This window comes from Gorilla gorilla, chromosome 10 (assembly GCF_029281585.2).
Source record: "Gorilla gorilla gorilla isolate KB3781 chromosome 10, NHGRI_mGorGor1-v2.1_pri, whole genome shotgun sequence".
Classification (NCBI taxonomy): domain Eukaryota; kingdom Metazoa; phylum Chordata; class Mammalia; order Primates; family Hominidae; genus Gorilla; species Gorilla gorilla.
In genome coordinates, this window is record NC_073234.2 from 98,190,759 (window position 1) to 98,211,151 (window position 20,393).

The window sequence follows — 20,393 nt, forward strand, 5'->3', positions numbered from 1 at the left end:
ATGTAAAAATTTTGAAAATGAACTTTTTAATGTAGCTATGAGTTGATGAAAACCTACAAAATCGAAATTCATAAATTATTTAAACAAATGCACTAAAGTGGTTCATGTATAGTACCTGATTTAACTTTTAGGTGTGAGAAAGCCTTACAATATCCCTTCTAGTTGTTTCTAATTTCAAATCTGGAAAATTAGAAAAAAGTTATTTTCATTAAGCTTTTAAATTGAGACTCTGATACAGTCTAGTACAGTGAGAAGGAGGTGAGGTGTACTGAATTATGTTAGGATGTTCTGATATGGATATAGTGACCAACTGATTATGTGCAAAATATTTATACTGTTTTTCATCATGCAAATTGCAAGTCTGAAAAGTAGCTCAAGTTGTTTCACTCATTATTTTAATCAGTGAAAGTGCTTAGAGTGTGGTATTTCTCATATTTTCATGTTGTATTAGTTTTTGCTTTAATTTTGCAAAATGCTTTTCATATAACATTTAAAAACATCTCTAGGTAACTAAAGTTTTAATTATACGTGATAAACATTCTTTTAAATGGTTTATTAGTTTTCAGGGTCACAGTGTTTTTTGCTTTTTTATTTTTTGATATTTCCTGTAGAAATTGTGAAAATGACAGCATTGCTTTATCGGGGGAACTAAAGATATTTTTAAAAATATTTAGCCAACATTCTACTTCCTCATTTTCTCCTACTAAGAGGAAAGAGTGCCAGTGCCATGGCTCACGCCTGTAATCCCAGCACTTTGGGAGGCCGAGGCAGGCAGATCACTTGAGGTCAGGAGTTCGAGACCAGCCTGGCCAACATGGTGAAACCCCATCTCTACTAAAAATACAAAAATTAGCCAGCATTGTGGTGCACACCTATAGTCCCAGCTACTTGGGAGGCTGAGGCAGGAGAATCGCTTGAACCCAGGAGGCGGAGGTTGCAGTGAGCTGAGATCATGCGACTGCACTCCAGTCTGGGCAACAGAACGAGACTCTGTCTTTAAAAAAAAAAAAAAAAAAAAAAAAAACAGGAAAGATTGTCTAGGTAAACTTCTTGACTTGAGATGAGAAGGAGCTTCCTCATCATCCATGGAAGCTCTATGAAGGCAAATCTCCAACAGCTTGGGGGCTGAGTTTAGCTGCAGCTGGGGCCATTTTTAATCACAAGTTGACTTTTCTTTTTTCTTAGGGGCCTAGGGTTAGGGAGGTATATCTTGCTGTGCAGATATAGCTCATAAAATTCCTTTATTGCTTATCGGAAAAACTCCTAAAGGGATGGAAGCGGGATCCACTAAGAATATTCCTGTAGTTGGAAGCCTTAGCATTCGTAGAATTTTCTCAAAACCAGCAGTTATTCGGGGTCGCTGACCATTGGGTGTCTGACCAACAGGCTCTTTAATAACTTCCTGTATTCTCTTTTCATTCAACATATGTGTGGTAACAATTTATTAAGTGCCAGCATTTATTAATGCTTACAAAGTTGTCATTTTTGTCCATGAAAGTTTTACAATCTAGTAGGAAGAGATCAAGATAAAAACAAGCAAATTTGGAAAAGTGTTACCAGTGTAATGATAAACGCTTGTCCAAAGCGTAGTGCCTTCCTTTACCCTAGGGACCTAGAAACCTAACACTGCCCCTAACAACCCAGCACCCCGCACTGTAATTTATTTGCCCTACCTTAATTTCCTACAGGAATCTGAAATACAGTGCTCATCCCCAAAGTAAGATGAGCTTTAGATGCATAGTATTTCTCTCATTCTCTTACCCTATTAGCCAAGTATTTGCATATTAACTGGAGCTTTCTAAATATAATGGCTTATCCCTAACGAGGTACTCTAATGAAGGGATTATAGGTTAAGTGGCAAATGAGTGCCAAAGACATGTGGCTAAGCCAGTTAACCTGGTGGTTTTTCACAGTTAATTATCATTGAGTGAGTAGAGGTTAGTGGCCTGAGTGAACCACTTTTAGATCAAAGTGATAATTCCCTACATACTTAAAACAATCTAGAATTTTCCAAAACGGTAAATGCAGTTTATCAGTACCAATCATCTCTAATTAGAATTTAATTTATTAACCCAGCAATCCCATTACTGGGTATATACCCAAAGGATTATAAATCATGCTGCTATAAAGACACATGCACACGTATGTTTATTGTGGCACTATTCACAATAGCAAAGACTTGGAACCAACCCAAATGCCCATCAGTGATAAACTGGATTAAGAAAATGTGGCACATATACACCATGGAATACTATGCAGCCATAAAAAAGGATGAATTCATGTCCTTTGCAGGGACATGGATGAAGCTGGAAACCATCATTCTCAGCAAACTATTGCAAGAACAGAAAACCAAACACGCGTGTTCTCACTTGTAAGTGGGAATTGAACAATGAGATCACTTGGACACGGGGCAGGGAACATTACACACGGGGGCCTGTCAGGGGGTGTGGGACTTGGGGGAGGGATAGCATTAGGAGAAATACCTAATGTAAATGACGAGTTGATGGGTGCAGCAAACCAACATGGCACATGTATACCTATGTATCAAGCCTGCACGTTGTGCACATGTACCCTAGAACTTAAAGTATAATAATAATTTAAAAAAAGAATTTAGTTTATTAGATACATATTGAGTACTATGTATGTTAGGCTCCAAAAGATAAATAAGATGCCTTTTCAACTTCTAAGGAGTTAGCAATATATTGGGGAGATGAAGTTTCAAGACAATAAATGAATCAAACCTGAAGATCATTGAGAGATTCATGTCCAGCCAAATTGCTGTCCATCCCATGAAGAAGAATCATACATGACAGAGTAATGCCAGTTATTCCTGCTGCTCCATCCCTCAAGCTTCATTCCATCCATACTTAACTGTATTTTCAGATCTCAGACTTGCCATGCTCTCTCCTGTCCCAGAGTCTTTGAAAATATTGACAGTTGGCCTGGAAGTATCGCCACAGTTTCCTTTCTCCTTCATTGAACTTTTTACGTGTATGCAGATATGCTTTCCTCCTGGAAACTTTTGACCCTCTAAGACATTGGGCATCTGTTTTGTGTTCTCCCATACCAGTCATTATTTGTATTAGATAGTATTTATCATAGTACAGGGAAACTCCTTGTACATTTATTTGCCTTGTCTACTTGGCTGAATATTTAATGTCAGGGGCTCTATTTTGCTCATCATTCCATTTGCAGTGTTCTTCACAGTGCCTTGCTTATAAATGAATGAATGAATAAAGGAATGAGTGAGTGATTTTCTTTGGACAGACATTCCATTTTATTGGGCAATGATTTTCAATAGAGACAGAAGAGGGAATGTTAAGATCACCTGTGTGCTATTTTCAAAGCATACATTTCTTCCCACTCCTGAAATATCTCCCATATATCATCCCATTTAAGATCCCTGATATTTGTAGCAAGCAGTCAGTGTTGTTAATGGGAATGTGTCAATACTCAAAGTCAAAAGCCAGCATATTCTGCCACAATAACTAGGAAAGGCTTTGAGAGGACAGTGGCTTTGCAAATGAGCATTGGTGGTTGAAGCATATTTGGAAAGATGTAATGGTAGAAGGATAGTAATCCAGGTAGAGGGGGAAAAGAAATGGTTTGAGCGGCAGCATAGAGGAAGGGAAGTTTGGCTGAAATTAGCATGCATATGGAGAAGTGATGGGAGATTGGCCTTGAGGTCATCAAGAGGAAGGCTGTGAATGCTGAGCTGTGAAGGTTGTTTATTATGGTAAGAAATAGGGCACAATGAGGGACCTTTATGGAGAGGAGTGCTGGTATTAGAGTTACATTGCAGGAAGTTTTTCTATCCATAGCATGCATAATGGATCAAAGTGGGAATGAAGGCAGGCAGGGATAGCTATTTAGTTCAGTTTAACAATATTTGTTGCATGCCTAAGATGTGTTGGACACTGGGAGAAAAGACATAATTCCTTTCCAGAGGTGACCTATAGCCTAATGAAGGAAAGAGAAAAAATGATCAGGCAGTTTTAATAAGCATGCTAAGCAATGCAGTCAGAAAATAAAGCAGGCCTGAATGAGGGTAAGAGAAAAGGGAAATTAGAGGCAGATTCAAGGGAAACTTCTGAATTGAATTTTATCTGAGGTCCTGAACAGCTTTAAAATGTCCTTAACCAATTTAAAAATAGATATAGGAGCAAAACCATAAGAAGCTGTCATGTACAGCCTTAATTTCAGTGATGGAAGAATGATGATATTTAATGATGAGATTGTATGAAAAAGAGATGGTTTGTGGGGAAAATTAGTTTGGATTCAGACTTACTAAGCTTAAGGTACTGAAACTACCAATGTTACATGGGAATTACCCAGTGCCATACTATTTAATACGCTTTTGGTTGCAGATGTCAGAATAGCAACTCAAGCTACTTTACGACTAAGAGGCATTTACTGGCTTATTTGACAGTATAGTACTAGCTTCAGGTATGATTGGATCTGGCTACACTAGGAATTGCCTTTATCTCCTTGATTTTGGTTCTTTTATTTTGGTTTCACCCTCAGGCTGACCCTGTCTTCAGGCAATTCTCAAGCAGCTCTAGGATTTTTAAAATTTCATTCTTAAAAGAAGATGCCTTTTCCTAGTACATAGTTGGTACCATATTGACTCCTGCTGCCCTTGCTTGAACCTAAGTCAATTGTGTGGCCAGTGATGGGGGTGGGGAGATACAGTACATTAACCTTTCATCTGGGGGTAAGGGCAGTGTCATCCTACCCACATGGACTGAGAATAGATGTGGGCTATTCTTAAAAAGAAAACCAAGACACTGTTACTAAAAGGAGGGGGTCTGCAAAAACATGTAGTGTCCAGTGCACAATGCTATATAAATTCCAAGCATTTTAAGTTAACATTGCCTTGTTTGATTTTTAACATGACATTTTGTGAAAAGCATCATTAACATTATCTGTAAACCATAGGTATGGAAATGGAGCTTTAGAGAGGCTAATTTGCAAAAGCAGCACACCTAGTGTTAATAGAAGACCCTGGATTCCATTAATCTTTCTTCCATTCAAATGTGGATGTCAAATGGACAGTTGGAAGTGTAGGCTCATGAGCAACACCCAGGCTAGAGTGGGTGGAGTCATATAATGGAGAAGTCATCCCTTGAGTTGCAGTTGTTGGATATGACCACCAAAGAGGTGGAAATTGCAGAGAAAAAGAAGGTCAGGCGATGGGACCAGGAGAGAAACAGCCACATTTGGGAGGGTTAGAACAAGGTCCTCAAAAAGATAGGAAGAGAATGAGAAAAGTAACGAGAAGAGTAATGTGCTAAAGACTACAGTTATCACTTCATAAATGCTTATTGTCTTTTTCAAAGTATCAGGAAAGCTTAAAGGAATTTTTAGTGAAATATTCATGACCATGATCCGCTGATTTTGGAATGCTATAAACATGATGAAAACAACACTGTGGGCCGGGCACAGTGGCTCACGCCTGTAATCCCAGCACTTAGGGAGGCTGAGGTGGGCGGATCATGAGGTCAAGAGATGGAGACCATCCTGGCCAACATGGTTAAACCCCATCTCTACTAAAAATACAAAAATTAGCTGGGCGTGGTGGCGTGCTCCTGTAGTCCCAGCTACTCAGGAGGTTGAGGCAGGAGAATCACTTGAACCCGGGAGGCAGAGGTTGCAGTGAGCTGAAATTGCGCCACTGCACTCCAGCCTGAGTGACAGAGCCAGACTCCATCTCAAAAAACAGAAAACAACATTGTGTTTGCATTGATGGCTAGCATCAGTTGTTTGGTGTTGATGATGATAATAATAGCTAACATGTGACCAGGTGCTGTGACTCACGCCTGTAATCCCAGCACTTTGGGAGGCCGAGGCAGGCAGATCACCTGAGGTCAGGAGTTCGAGACCAGTCTGGCCAACATGGTGAAACCCCATCTCTACTAAAAATACAAAAATTAGCCAGGTGTGGTGGTGGGCACCTGTAATCCCAGCTACTTGGGAGGCTGAGGCAGGAAAATCGCTTGAACCCAGAAGGTGGAGGTTGCAGTGAGCTGGGATCATGCCACTGCACTCCAGCCTGGGCGACAGAGTGAGACTCTGTCTCCAAAACAACAACAAAAAATTGCTAACATATGTTACCTATGTTACATACTCACATTATGTTGCATGTAATCATTTACTCTTCACAATGATCCTATAAGGCAAGTATAGTGCTCTCTAGTTTACAGTTGAGGAAACTAAGGTACAGAGACGTGAAATAACTGTGTCTGCTGTCTCACAACTTTAGTGTATCCAGTTGGCTACACAATGGATTTTCTTAACTGCTGCATTGCACTGGGCAGCACTGAAGCAGGGCAGGTTAACAAAGGCCAGTCTTTTTTCTTACCTTTCTTGCAAAGAACATTTCAACCTACTGTTATTTATTTATTTTTTTTAATTTAAGTTTGGCCTTTGCTTACTTTCAAGTAGAACAATTGAAAGCATGTCAGAACAGCGCCATTTGATGTTGGAAGAATCTAAGCGTCATTCCTGCTTTGAAGGACTACTGGTCATTACTTACATGGGTGCTTATAACTGAAAAGGTCAGGAGACAAAAAAAAAAAGCTGTGAGAGAAGGACACACAAGGACAGTTTGGGTGGCAGTGTCACATCATTCATCAGTTTTACAATAGTGTTGGCCTTTGTCAACATTTTCTAAAGGAAAAATCATAAGGCAACAAAAACAAAGAGCCACAAATGAACAAACCTGGACACAGGTTAAGACTTCCTTGAAGACTTCAGAAACTATTTTTTTTTTTTTTTTTTTTGAGATGGAGTCTCGCTCTGTCACCCAGGCTGGAGTGCAGTGGTGGGATCTCGGCTCAGTGCAAGCTCCGCCTCCTGGGTTCACGCCATTCTCCTGCCTCAGCCTCCCAAGTAGCTGGAACTACAAGCGCCCGCCACCATGCCCGGCTAATTTTGTGTGTGTGTGTTTTTAGTACAGACGGGGTTTTACTGTGTTAGCCAGGATGGTCTCAATCTCCTGACCTCGTGATCCATCCTCCTCGGCCTCCCAAAGTGCTGGGATTACAGGCGTGAGCCACCGCGCCCGGCCAGAGACTATCTTTTTGCTTCAAAAAGACAGTTTCTCAGTCCTGTGTTCTCTAGGGAATTCTGCCAACAATTGTTTTTTTCCCATATCTGCTGCTCTGAGTTCCTCCACCTTTCCTAGAGTGGAAAATATCCTGATTCCTTAGGGCCTTTCTGAATTTTCAACACCATTTCACGGAAGCAACCTCAAAAATTATATCAGCATGAAATTTTGTTTTGAGTCAAGGTGTTTCATTAGCTGTGAAATAGCAGAAGAGGTTTTACTATTTCTATTTTGGACTCATAGAAGGAAATGCAAATGGATCAAAATCTATTATGCTTAGGTTTGAATGACTCCCTTTTTCTTATTTTGCTGGAGGATTACTCAGATTCTATTAAGGCCCTGTTGGTCTGTATCTTTCTTAATAGGATGTTGAGGTGGTGTAATGCATCCCTTATCACTGACCTGCATGTGTGACATGACTTGTATATTAAATTCCAGTACATTTTAGTCTTCCATATTTTTTATCATAATATTCATTGGTTAAATAAAATCCTACTTAAGCAGATAACACACATTGGAGAATTTTATCATACTAATGTCTCCCTTAGTATAGTATGTTTTTCACATGGATGAGATACTCTTTTGCTCCTTCATTTTTGTTTTATTAACTATGTTTGTCTTTTTTTTCATGTAAATTTAGGGCTGTGTTTCAAAGTTTTTTTTTCTTTTTTTTTTTTTTTTGAGATGGAGTCTCGCTCTATTGCCAAGGCAGGAGTGCAGTGGCGCAATCTCGGCTCACTGCAACCTCCACCTCCTGGGTTCAAGCAATTCTCCTGTCTCAGGCTCTTGAATAGCTGAGATTATAGGTGCCTGCCACCATGCCTGGCTAATTTTTGTATTTTTAGTAGAGATGGGGTTTCACCATGTTGGTCAGGCTGGTCTCAAGCTCCTGACCACAGGTGATCCACTTGCGTCAGACTTCCAAAGTGCTGGGATTACAGGCATGAGCCACCATGCCCGGCCTCAAAGGTTTTTTTCTCACAGTAAAATTATGAGATGTGTTAATTGTGTTCTTTGTGTTGAAACCCTTTTTGGTGGAGGGTCTTTGGATGTAGTATATCTTGTGGCTGCTGTAGGCTGCTAGATTTATTGCTATAAAGATAAATTCCAGCAGCTTTGAACAGATTTTTTAATGGGTGAATTTTTTTACCTTTACATAGTTGGTTATGGCATTGAACTAATAGCATGTAGAAATCCAGGTTTGGAAAAGATGATTCTTCATTCTTTGGGATCTGCCACAGAAAGGATGGAGTATTACTCTAAACAAAGCGTGCCTCACAGTTTTTCTCACTGCCTTGACAAAGCCTTATCCCAGAATGGTTTGCCTTTGAGCTCTCCACTGCCCTGGCCTTGATGGTATGAGGGTTTCTGGATTGATATTAGAGATATTTACATCAATATCTAGGTTAATGTCTAGTTGAAGCCTGGGTTTCATTCTCTATTGCTTGAAATAAGCTCTTTCTGACAACACTCTTTGGCAGTTTGGCAGTTGTTTTTTTTTTTCATATTTCTTTTAAATTTTAATTATAACCCATCAAGTCTTAAGCAATTACTTCTGGGTAGACTCTTGATGAATGTCACAGCAGGGTGTTTTAATTTAATAGATCCAGAATAACATCTGGTTCTAATATTTTAAAAGCCAATTTATATGGAAATTTATTTAATACACAGTCAATACATGGAGACTTGCAAAAATCAAAATCAAAATGGAAAATCAATCTACTGTTCTGTACTAGGTCTTCTTTTAATAAAGGATTTTGCTCATGACTGGGTTCAACTGTTACTAGTTAACACTCAAAATATCAGTTTAGAAAAGGTAGCAACTTATTTCTCATACTGAAGAAATAGGAGGGAGGTAGCCCAGGGTCACTATGGTCTTTTGTAACAGGGACTAAGTTTCCCTCAATCTTACTGCTCTGCTCTCTGCATGATTTCTATTCCTAAGGACACCTTCTGGGCCAAGATGGCTGCTGGAACTCCAGCCATTACATATGTGCTCCACTCAGCAGGAAGGAGGAGGGTAGGGGTGGAGGGGAGGGGTGGAGGGGAAGAAGGCTAAGCTTTTCCTTTTAAGGACACTTTCCGGAAGTAGTAGACAAAAATTCATCATATGATCATATTTAGTATGAAGGGAAGATAGGGAAATAAATTTTTTTCTAAATGACCACATGCCCAACTAAAAATTAAAGTTCATTTGTATGGAAAAGAGAGAGAATAGATATTGGGAGACAGTGAACCATCCCGGCCACATGGAGTAATTGAAGATTTTCACAGATCTTTTGCCTTTTTATTGAACATTTAGAAAAGTCAACTAGTTCTTATTAGTAGATAATATATGTATTATTATATGGATTAGCATGGTATTTGGCACATTGTATATAATCATCAACTTCTGATTGGCCTATTTTAATTCTAACCCCAAAATGCACCTAATTTCCTAGGTTATGGGTCAGGAAGACTTTAATAAGGGACTTTTCATAGATTGTATCCTAGTCTTTATATAATAATAGCAGCAGCTAACAGGGCAGAGAGATCATTTGCACTAGGGTGTCCAGAACACTCATGTGTATGTAAAGCACTGTTCTCTGCTTCTCTATATAGAAGACAAATGAACAATTATACATGTTTATTAAATGATTTCAAGGTAAAACTATTATCACAGAAACTGAAGCTCAGAAAGGTTAATTGGGAAGCAATCTAGAGAAGCAGTTGAAAACTATCATGCCTAGTCATTTGAACTCAGCTAGAATACTAACTCAGTTATTTCCACTGGTGAGATCACCTTAGATGGGTTTCTTAATCTGTTGAGTCTCTGTGATAGTTTGTTTTTGCAGTCAGGCAGTGAATGAAAGAGTTAGGACTCAGGAACGTTTTGCCTGAATCCAGGGTTTTTCCAACCTGCTTTTTGGTAATACTCATTTGGAAATTTCTCTGATCACACCTGCCTCACAAGAGAAGGCAGAACTGGTGGAGGGCCTAGAGTTGAACATCATTAAGACAGTCTCCCACCACATAGTCTTTATCCACACAGATGCCCACAGCTCCTTAAAAAGCCCTGATATCAGACTAGGCAAGAGTTTTATAGCTCTGGAGTTCTCATTCCTGTGCCCTTACTAACTCATGTGTCTCTTATATGTTCTGTAAATACAGAGATAGGTTCACTAGGGATACAAAAAGACTCCAAATGCCACTCTGTTCTCTGGGAGGATAGTGGCACAGAGCCAGGATGTTCCAAACTGAATAATGCCACCTTCAATGTTTGTACCTTATCCACATATGTCAGTACTTTTGAGTCTTTAATCCTTTTCTTTATATTCACTTTTTAATTTTCAACAGCTTTATTCTGAGCCAGATAGCTGGGAAATCCAGCTTTGATATGGTAATGAAATTTACTTTCAAATAACCTTAACATGAATATAACCATTACAGTTTTTACAAAGTGCAGACATCTTTTTACATGTCCCCAGTAGTAGATGGACCATATTTTGGGAAACCCAGAATAGTGGAAAGGGAATTAGCCATGAAGCTCTGTGTTACTGTTCTCAACTTGTGTGACTCTGGGCCAGTTATTAATTAATCTTTCTGAACCACAAACTTTCTCACTTGAGAGATGTAGAGAATAATATCTACCTCATCAGTGTTGCTCTAAAGATTAAATGAGAAGATGTAGCCAAGGAGACCAGCACGGTGTTTGGCAGTATATCAATTGTTTAGCAATTAGTAGGTCCTTCCTTCTTGAAGTCTGTTTGAAAATATCAGGCATGCAAATGGAAACCATCCTCAAAAGCAAGAATCAGTGAAGCACCATGAAGATTTCTATAGAGGATAGTAAGTCCCATGAAAGCTAAGAAGTGGGAAAGGCTGAAGTTTATTAGAATGCAGTAGGAAGGGAAACACTGGATAGGTGGAGAGCCATTCTTCCTAGTCTTTCCAGTTATCTGGGCCCTTAATACTCAACATGTGGTCCAAGGACCATCAACATCAGCATCACCTGAGAGCTATTGGAACGTGGAATCTCTCTCTGGCTTCTCCCCAGGCCTACTGAATCAGAACCTGCCTTTTAACAGGGTCGTCAGGTGATTTGTATGTATGAGAAGCACCGGGCACTGATATTCCCTGTACAATTTATTAATTTATTTCTAGTAGGAGGCTAGTTCTTGCATCACCTGGGCCTTGCTTCTTAAAAATGCAGATTCTCAGGCCCAGCCTCGATCTGGAATATTCATTTTTAACCAGTATGTCACATGATTTTCAGGGCAGTTGTTTGGCAGACTGCTACATTAAGGCTTAAACCAGTTGAAGAACTTTATTCTTCAAAGATATTTGCATTTCAACAAGGAAGGAAGCTTTTAAGGAAGAGAAAAACAACCCTCATTGTGGTTTTAGTAAGCATTAAGGGGAGGACATGAATTCAGCTTATATGTGCCTGGAATCCCATCACAAAGCTACATAGTAACAAAGCTTCTGAGAAAGGCAGTATCTTATCAATGTCATATTTTTTCTTTCTTTTTGTGTTTTACATTTGATTTTTTTTAATATTTTGTTTTTTAGCCGTGCTATCAAGACTAATCAGGACCTTCTCCCAGAAACTCCATGGACGCACATTTTCTACAATGATTTTTGGGGGACTCTTCTAACCCACAGTGGCAGCCACAAGTCCTACCGGCCACTCTGCACTCTTTCTTTTCGCCTGAACCATGCCATTGGAGGGTTGAATCCCTGGAGCTACCATCTTGTCAATGTCCTGTTGCATGCAGCAGTCACTGGTCTCTTCACAAGCTTCTCCAAGATCCTCCTTGGTGATGGATACTGGACATTCATGGCTGGCTTGATGTTTGCTTCTCACCCCATTCACACGGAGGCAGTGGCAGGAATCGTGGGACGAGCCGACGTCGGGGCCAGTCTCTTCTTTCTCCTCTCCTTGCTCTGCTACATTAAACACTGTTCTACAAGAGGCTACTCAGCCAGAACCTGGGGCTGGTTCCTGGGGACAGGACTGTGCGCAGGATGCAGCATGTTGTGGAAGGAACAAGGAGTGACTGTTCTCGCAGTTTCAGCAGTTTATGATGTCTTTGTCTTTCACAGGCTGAAAATAAAACAGATATTACCTACCATTTACAAAGTAAGTGATTGTTGGCTCTTGAGCATTGGATTACTGAGTAATCTACTTGCTTACTCCTTTGCCACCATTTAAAAAGCAAATTTGTTCCTCTGCAAGCGGAATTTAAAATAAGTTCCTTTTTGATCTTCAGTAAGTGGAAGTGTCCTTTTGACCTTTGTACTAAGCAGGGTTTTAGTCACTGATTGTTTTATTTCTCTGGTTTCTTACTTTCATGATTTCAAGGGTGGTAGAAGAATAATTTTGCCTTGTAAAGAATATGCACCTTTATTATTTATTGAGTTCTTATTTCTATATTTCTGCACAAATTGTCTATAATCTGATAAATTGTCTATAACGTGTATTTGTAAAAAATAACACGGCTGATAATAGAGCTAGATGCTAGACTTTACAGGGGAAATCCTCTGCCATTTGTTAATATTACTTTTCCTGAGTTGACTTTGGAAAACAATCCTTCCCTTTAGTGCACTGGGAAGTCAAATTCTTAAACAATGAATCATACTCACCTTTTCCTCGTGGTAGTGCATAAGAATAGAAAAGTCAAAACAGAAAATGGTTATTATTGAGTTTCTCCCTGTGGCCAATTAAGACCTTTGCCTTAGGGCATATTTGTTCTCCCGTATTCCCTTAGTGGTATCCAGTACAAAGCTGTTTGAAGGCCACAGAAGCATTTTAGGATCCCCATACACTTGAAGAGACTGAGCAGTTTTCTGCTAGAGCATTAAGGAGAGGCATTGAGTGGACGGGGCATCTTGAGAAATTGTCTGCCTTCCCATCTCCCCATCCTCCTTCACTCAGAATAAACTCACCTTTGCTTTGACTTTGGCATGAAGACGGAACTGGGCCAGGGTTTGCCAACTTTGGTCATGTTTTAGGCAGGCTCCCGCCTATCTTTTGGATACAAGTGAGGAATTAAGGTTTTGGATACTTTGCTATGAGGAAACTGTCAAGTTTTCCTAGTTTTGACTACTTTTTCACCATCGATTTCTAATTTTATTTAAAATTGAGAAGAAAATTAAAAACAAATTGAGGCAAATGCAGTTCGAAACATTAATTTTTTTAAATGCCCTTTTTTTTTTTTTTTTCCTCTTAAGAGTCAGAGTGATCTCTGCTGTGCTTTTTCTCTGCTGGAAACCTAACCTTTTCACTTAGAGTATTAAGGGCTTAATGAAGTTCTTTTGTGATTTCAATTAAATGCTGAAACTTTAAAAGAAACTCTGGTTAGAGTTTGATGCTTGAAAACAACATATGGTTTGAAAGTCAAGCTCTTAATTTCAAATCAATTTTAATTCTTTCAAAGAGATTTAGAGAGAGTAATTGTTTTCATCTAACCCAATGTCATCGACAATAGCAGACTTTGTTTTATTAGAAGTACAACTAGGAGAAGTGTAATTCATGCTCTTTGTCCTTAGGGAGGTTATGATGTATTTGAGGATGCAGGCTTAGTGCTGGCTGTTTCAGGACCTTGCATTAGTCGCCTGTGAAATATTGTGATTTTTTTTTTTTTTTTTTTTTGACGCGGAATCTCACACTGTCGCCAGGCTGGAGTGCAGTGGCGCGATCTCGGCTCACTGCAACCTCCGCCTCCCAGATTCAAGCGATTCTCCTGCCTCAGCCTCCCAAGTAGCTGGGACTACAGGCACATGCCACCATGCCCAGCTAATTTTTGTATTTTTAGTAGAGATGGGGTTTCACCATATTGGCCAGGATGGTCTCGATCTCTTGACCTCGTGATCTGCCCGCCTTGGCCTCCCAAAGTGCTGGGATTACAGGTGTGAGCCACCGCACCCGGTTGTGATTTCTTTTACAGAATTTCCATCTTACCATCTCATAAGTTAGGGAATTATTTGGCTATGATGATTCAGGATTTACTTGCAGGACCTTACGAAGTTCTCTGAGAAATTTACAGTCCTCTAAGCATATTTTCAAGGGCAGAGTTGCCCACTGCAGTACTCCTTCCTAGAAATACGTTCTATACAATATTTGGGACATACTTATAATAGAAAATTAATCTTTGTTTCTCTGAAACTGAAATTTGTCTGGGCATCCTGTATTTTATTTGTCAACCTTATTCATGTAACAGCTGCTTAAAAAATAAGAAATGCCACTAGCAAGGAACTCTTGAGACTAAAGAGTGTGAAGTTCCCCATGTTAAGAGAAAGGACTTAATACTGTTGAAGGTTCAGTGTCCTGAGAAGTTTCCAGATGGCTCTTTGCCCAGACTCTCTTGGCAACCACCACTTGCAGGGCTAGGCAATGGCAGCAGCAAGGGTAGTGGTCGGGGGCAGCAAGACTTTGTCTGATATTTGCTATTCTATCGTAGCTCTTTCTGTCATTCTTAGGTTTGGGGCCAATGAGCTTAATAAGAACTTTGGGGATAACACATTTTATAGATTTTTGTTGTTGTTGTTGTTGTTGTTTTTGAGACCGAGTCTTGCCCTGTCGCCTAGGCTGGAGTGCAGTGGCATGATCTCAGCTCACTGCAACCTCTGCCTCCCGGGTTCAAGCGACTCTTCTGCCCCAGCCTCCTGAATATCTGGGATTACAGGCATGCGTCACCAGGCCTGGCTAATTTTTGTATTTTTAGTAGAGACCAGGTTTCACCATGTTGGCCAGGATGGTCTTGATCTCCTGACCTCGTGATCCGCCCACCTCAGCCTCCCAAAGTGCTGGGATTACAGGCGTGAACTACCACATCCAGCCCATTTTATAGATTTTTAAGGACCTGTAGGATCATCTTTGCCACTCTCTTCATTTCCATCTGGGGTGTGGAGAGCCAGAGATGTGTAGGTAACACAGAAAATGATGGAATCACTTGGACTGAAGCACACATGTCTGACTATCTGGTGATATCTTTACTACACTATGATAGTTTGAGGAACAAATATAGGTAAAGTCAATTGACTGCCCAGTAGAAAGGAAACTAATATGGAATAGAATCTTAACTCAACTTGGGCTGATTCCATGATCTGTTTCTTCATTTGGAAATGAAGGCAGCTATAGTTCTCTCCCAGAGTTGTGAGGCTTATTTGAAATTGTGGGGGTGTTCAGTGTGAGCTGAAGTGTCCAGTATTTGGATGATACCTAATACATATTAGTTGAAGTGAAAGAAGAAATGTCGATGGAAATTTTGATTCTTTATCTTTTGGCCTCTGCCTTCTTAAGGTGAACTGCCAGTAGTCTCTACACATAGAGTTGTTTGACAGCATGTGAAATAAGGACTGCTTAGTAATTGACCAAAGCTGAAGTAAACAGATTTAAGCACAAACTTTCATTTAAAATCTCATGCTTGTGAAGCTTGTAAACACTGACATAGAATCCATATGAAAGTTATAGAAAATTCCATATTCTGTCTGTAAAATATATACATTTCTATGCCTGGGCTGAGTTAGAGGAGATTCTTTCTGAAGGAAGTAGTCTGAAAGGCTTTAGAAGATGCATTCAACCTTAAAAAATAATCATCTTAAATATCTTGCCAATTAACTCTGCATCCTAGTTATCATGGTTTGCCAGATGAGATAAACTTCCTTGCCCTGTTAAAACATAACTTATATACAAATGGAGAACTGCAGTATACAAATGTTTAACCCTGTTACTCAAATTAGAGAACAAGCTAAGTAATGAAAACCTAAAAATGGTGGCCCACTTAAAGCTGGAAATTATTAAGGTCAGAGGGGCAAGGCTCTTGGCTGAATTTGGCCAGTTTTGATTGCAGTTTACCTTTGTCTTAGGTGTTGCTTAAGCTTGATTCTACATCCGGATATAGTGATCAGACCAAAGCTAACAACCCCATACTTCCAAACCATTTACGGAATTTGTCTTGAGAATGATTTCTGAGAATGGGAGTTTATATTCTGTTAAAGAATTTTGGTTAATCACCAAAAATGTTACAAGACTCATGCAAATGATGTGCATGTCATCAGACTTTTGCAATTTTGCAAAGGAAATATGAAAGTTGTATTTTTATTTGATAAAATATATGGGAAATAGTAAGTTCTTGGCATGTAGTAGATATTTTATTTAGTATTTAATAAACAGTGTTTATATCTGCCAAGCACTATTCTTAGTGTGCTAAAAATGTTAACATATTTAGCTTATGTAACAAATGCTCATTGAGATAAGTAATATGACTTACAAAATAATATGGTTGAATGCTGACAAACTATAATTTTGTCAGTAGTTAATTTTGTCAGAAAACATTAAGTATAAAATCTTCAGAAGTATGAATAAAAATCAGTGTTTTAGAGTAGTCTTAGTTCTTAGCTTCAGGATTTAGTTTAATATATTTCTTACATTATCCTTGTCCTTCACCATACATCTGGCTTATAGTAGGAACTTAGTAACTATTATTGAATTCACACTTAGTATTTACCTTTTTAAAATATGTGGCTGAAATGTTACAGTGAAGTCCTGTACTCTCCCCTTTATACAATGAGAATTTCATTCCTGAGTTAGTGGGGTCTGGAAGGTAGGGTTGGAAGACATGTATGTCAGAAAATAAATTTTCTTGACCTCTCACTAAATGATTGTTTTAGCATTACTTAGATTACTTTCACTCACTTAGTTTTATGTGGTCAAAAAATAAGGGGGGAAAAGCCCTTGAAATACACTTAGCCTTGCAAATAAATACTAGACTTTTATCTGCCCACAAAATTTTTTACAAGCCTCTCATGACCCCAGGAGGTACATGGGTAATAAAATCAGTAAAAGCAACATTTTTCTTACCCAACGTCAGTCATTGCTTGCCTAGTGGCCATTTTCTGTGCTTATTTAACATCTGTTAACTGTTTTAATGTGGAAACATCTCTTTCCCCTTTATTAGCCTCATAACCACTTATTCAGTTACAGGTGGAAAATTTTAAAAATCTGAAAGTCAATGTAGCAATACTAATACTAACACAAGGTAGTTTAGAAAAATGAAGCCCTTTTAGTTTGATGTTTTTAAAATTTCTCTAAAGATGATTACCTTGGTTTTGCTAAATTTTATGTAGTTGGTTCCAAGATGTGCATTATCTAGGTAATCTCCTTTTCTTAAAATTAAATTTTGTGACTCTGTTTCAATAAATAATATTGTTATATGGGAAAATTGGAGACATTGAGATTTTCCAGTCATCTCTTTCTAGAAATAATTTTCTTGTTTTGATGCTAAGCAGAAAGTGAATGATGGAGGTTGCCCATGGGCAATGAAGTTTACCTTTGTCTTATGTGTTGCTTAACTTGATTCTACATCCAGATAATAGTGTTCAGATCAAAACTAACAACCCCATATTTCCAAACCATTTATAGTAGGGTTTATCTTGAGAATAATTTCTGAGGGTGGGAGTTTATATTCTATTAAAGATTTTTGGTTCATCACTGTCTGAACACTAAAGGTATTGAATGTAGTGTTTCTGTACTTCTGACTATTTTGTGTGGCTTTGTCTATAGAGAAGAGCATGCGAATAGAGCTGCATAGCCTGCAGGTGTTTGCATATTGAATCCACATGTGCTTTTTCCATTAGTTGCTGGGGATGGCTTTGATGGAATCTGTTATCATTTATGGCATTGTCCCTTTTGTTTCTAGACTAGGTTGTGGTTTTGCCTAAGTTGTGACCCCCCCCCCCATATCAATTGCATTGAATGAAATATGATATATTTACCGTTTGTGATTTTCCATACTCAACACCTGTGCCACTCTCCTCCAAGTAGTATTCCCACTTTTATGACCCCCTTTCCTTTCATTTGCCTTACACTTGACTTTGCGAGAATCCAGGTGTAGCAAGATGCTCTGATTCTGATCACAATATTTCTTAGCTTTATTGAAACTGTAGGGCTGTTTGTTAGGCACTTATGAATGAATTTGGATTTCCTCCCAGTAAACTTGTGGCATTTAATATTCATGACCTGTAGTACTATAAAACTTTGAACAGCTGCCAACACTGCTAACCAGATAATACCACAAATAAAGTCAATGTTCAAAAATATTTTACGATTCAAAAAGCCAAAGATTAATAAGGTATTGTATTCCTGCAGGCTGGCTCCCTTGTTCAGCTGATTTAAGGTGATTCTGTATTCCAGTTGCAGTTTAAGTTCAAGTTAAGTAATTTAAATTTGGGAATCTGACTACCATTGCAAGCATCTATAATGCTTGCATTACACTGTTAATACTTGGAACAACGATCTATTCACAAATTATCATTAAAAAAATTCATCTTTGTTCCAAGCGCTATATTAGGCGATGTGGGGATTCAAAGAGGAATCAAAAGGAACATGCCAATATGCCAGGACTTTATAGAGTAGTATGAAGTCGAGAATAGTGCATGTAAATATAGAATTGAAATTCAAGCTGGGAAGTGGTGAGGGTTATAAGGCAGCCATTGAGAATGGTGGGGGGGGGGGGTTGAGAGGAAGGGGAGGTTACTTTTGGTTGAGGGGATCAAGAAATGCCTTCTGGAGCAGACACATTTGAGTAGAACCTTGCAGGGTAAAGATACAGGCATTTGTAACTGGAGAGGTGAGGAAGAGTAAAGGGTACAGCATGAGCATTACACAGAGGAAAACTCACAGAAAATTACTGGGTACCATGGAGCAGTTGTTTTGGCAGATACACAGAGGACATGGTTGACAGAGGAAAATGAGTCAGGTAGGGTAGATTGAGACCACCTGGTATGTATAGTGATATAGGGACCTTCTGTGGTATATTGTGGCTCCCAAAATGTTGGGAAACAATGCATGGTTTCAAAATGTGCTCCTACTTTGGCTTGTCCATGGAAGGAGCCTAGGGATACGCAGGTCAGCTCCGTGTAGCCACTCGGGAGTCGGGGGTGAGGGGAGGGGGGAACTATCCCATCTGTCTCCTAAACCTGAGGGAGGGTTCCTTTGGTGATGAGACTGAAAATCCTCCTGAAAGCTAGAGTTGAAGTTTTATATCTCATTCATATCAGTGTATGTCACATTCTTTTTTTTTTTTTTTTTTTTGAGAGACGGAGTCTCTGTCTGTCGCCACGCTGGAGTGCAGTGGTGCAATCTTGGCTCACTGCAACCTCCACCTCCCGGGTTCCAGCGATTCACCTACCTCAGCCTCCCGAGTAGCTGGGACTACAGGCACACACCACCATGCCCAGCTAATTTTTTGTATTTTTAGTAGAGATGGGGTTTCACCATGTTGGCCAGGATGGTCTTGATCTCTTGACCTTGTGATCTGCCCGCCTTGGCCTCGCAACATGCTGGGATTACAGGCGTGAGCCACCGCGCCCGGCCTACATTTTTTATCATTAAATAAAGAACATTTATTTTTGGAAGACTAGTATTATTGTACTTTTTACCGAATAATATTTGGCATATTATTCTACAGTCCTCATAAGAAAAATGGAGGTCTTTAAAAGCTTTCTCAGCTGGGTGCAGTGGCTCACGCCTGTAATCCCAGCACTTTGAGAGGCCAGGGCAGGCAGATCACGAGATCAGGAGTTTGAGACCAGCCTGGCCAACATGGTGAAATCCTGTCTCTACTAAAAATACAAAAAAAAAAAAAAAAATAGCTGGGCGAGGTGGAGGGGTGCCTGTAATCCCAGCTACTCGGGAGGCTGAGGCAGGAGAATCGCTTGGACCCAGGAAGGCAGAGGTGGCAGTGAGCCGAGATCGCGTCGCTGCACTCCAGTCTGGACAACAAGAGCAAGACTCCGATAAAGAGCCAAGGCCCATCACTGTGCTGTATTCAGGAAACCCATGTTACGTGCAGAGACACACATAGGCTCAAAATAAAGGGATGGAGGAAGATCTACCAAGCAAATGGAAAACAAAAAATGACAGGGGTTGCAATCCTAGTCTCTGATAAAACAGACTTTAAACCAACAAAGATCAAAAGAGACAAAGAAGGCCATTACATAATGGTAAAGGGATCAATTCAACAAGAAGAGCTAACTATCCTAAATATATATGCACCCAATACAGGAGCACCCAGATTCATAAAGCAAGTCCTTAGTGACCTACAAAGAGACTTAGACTCCCACACAATAATAATGGGAGACTTTAACACCCCACTGTCAACATTAGACAGATCAACGAGACAGGAAATTAACAAGGATATCCAGGAATTGAACTCAGCTCTGCACCAAGCAGACCTAATAGACATCTACAGAACTCTCCACCCCAAATCAACAGAATATACATTCTTCTCAGTACCACACC

The 20,393-nt window shown here is 39.5% G+C and overlaps 1 protein-coding gene across 3 annotated transcripts in view; it reads left to right on the forward strand.

Annotated features, from left to right (window-relative positions):
• Positions 1-20,393, forward strand: part of TMTC2 (transmembrane O-mannosyltransferase targeting cadherins 2) — a 446,120-nt gene that overhangs the window by 157,745 nt on the left and 267,982 nt on the right. For 2 of the 3 annotated variants that reach the window (XM_019039349.4, XM_055358834.2), the window contains exon 2: positions 11,660-12,230. The exons of the other annotated variant lie outside the window; for it this stretch is intronic. In XM_019039349.4, the coding sequence (XP_018894894.1) occupies positions 11,660-12,230 (571 nt within the window). The remainder of the gene's footprint in view (positions 1-11,659; positions 12,231-20,393) is intronic. 3 annotated transcript variants of the gene reach the window in all.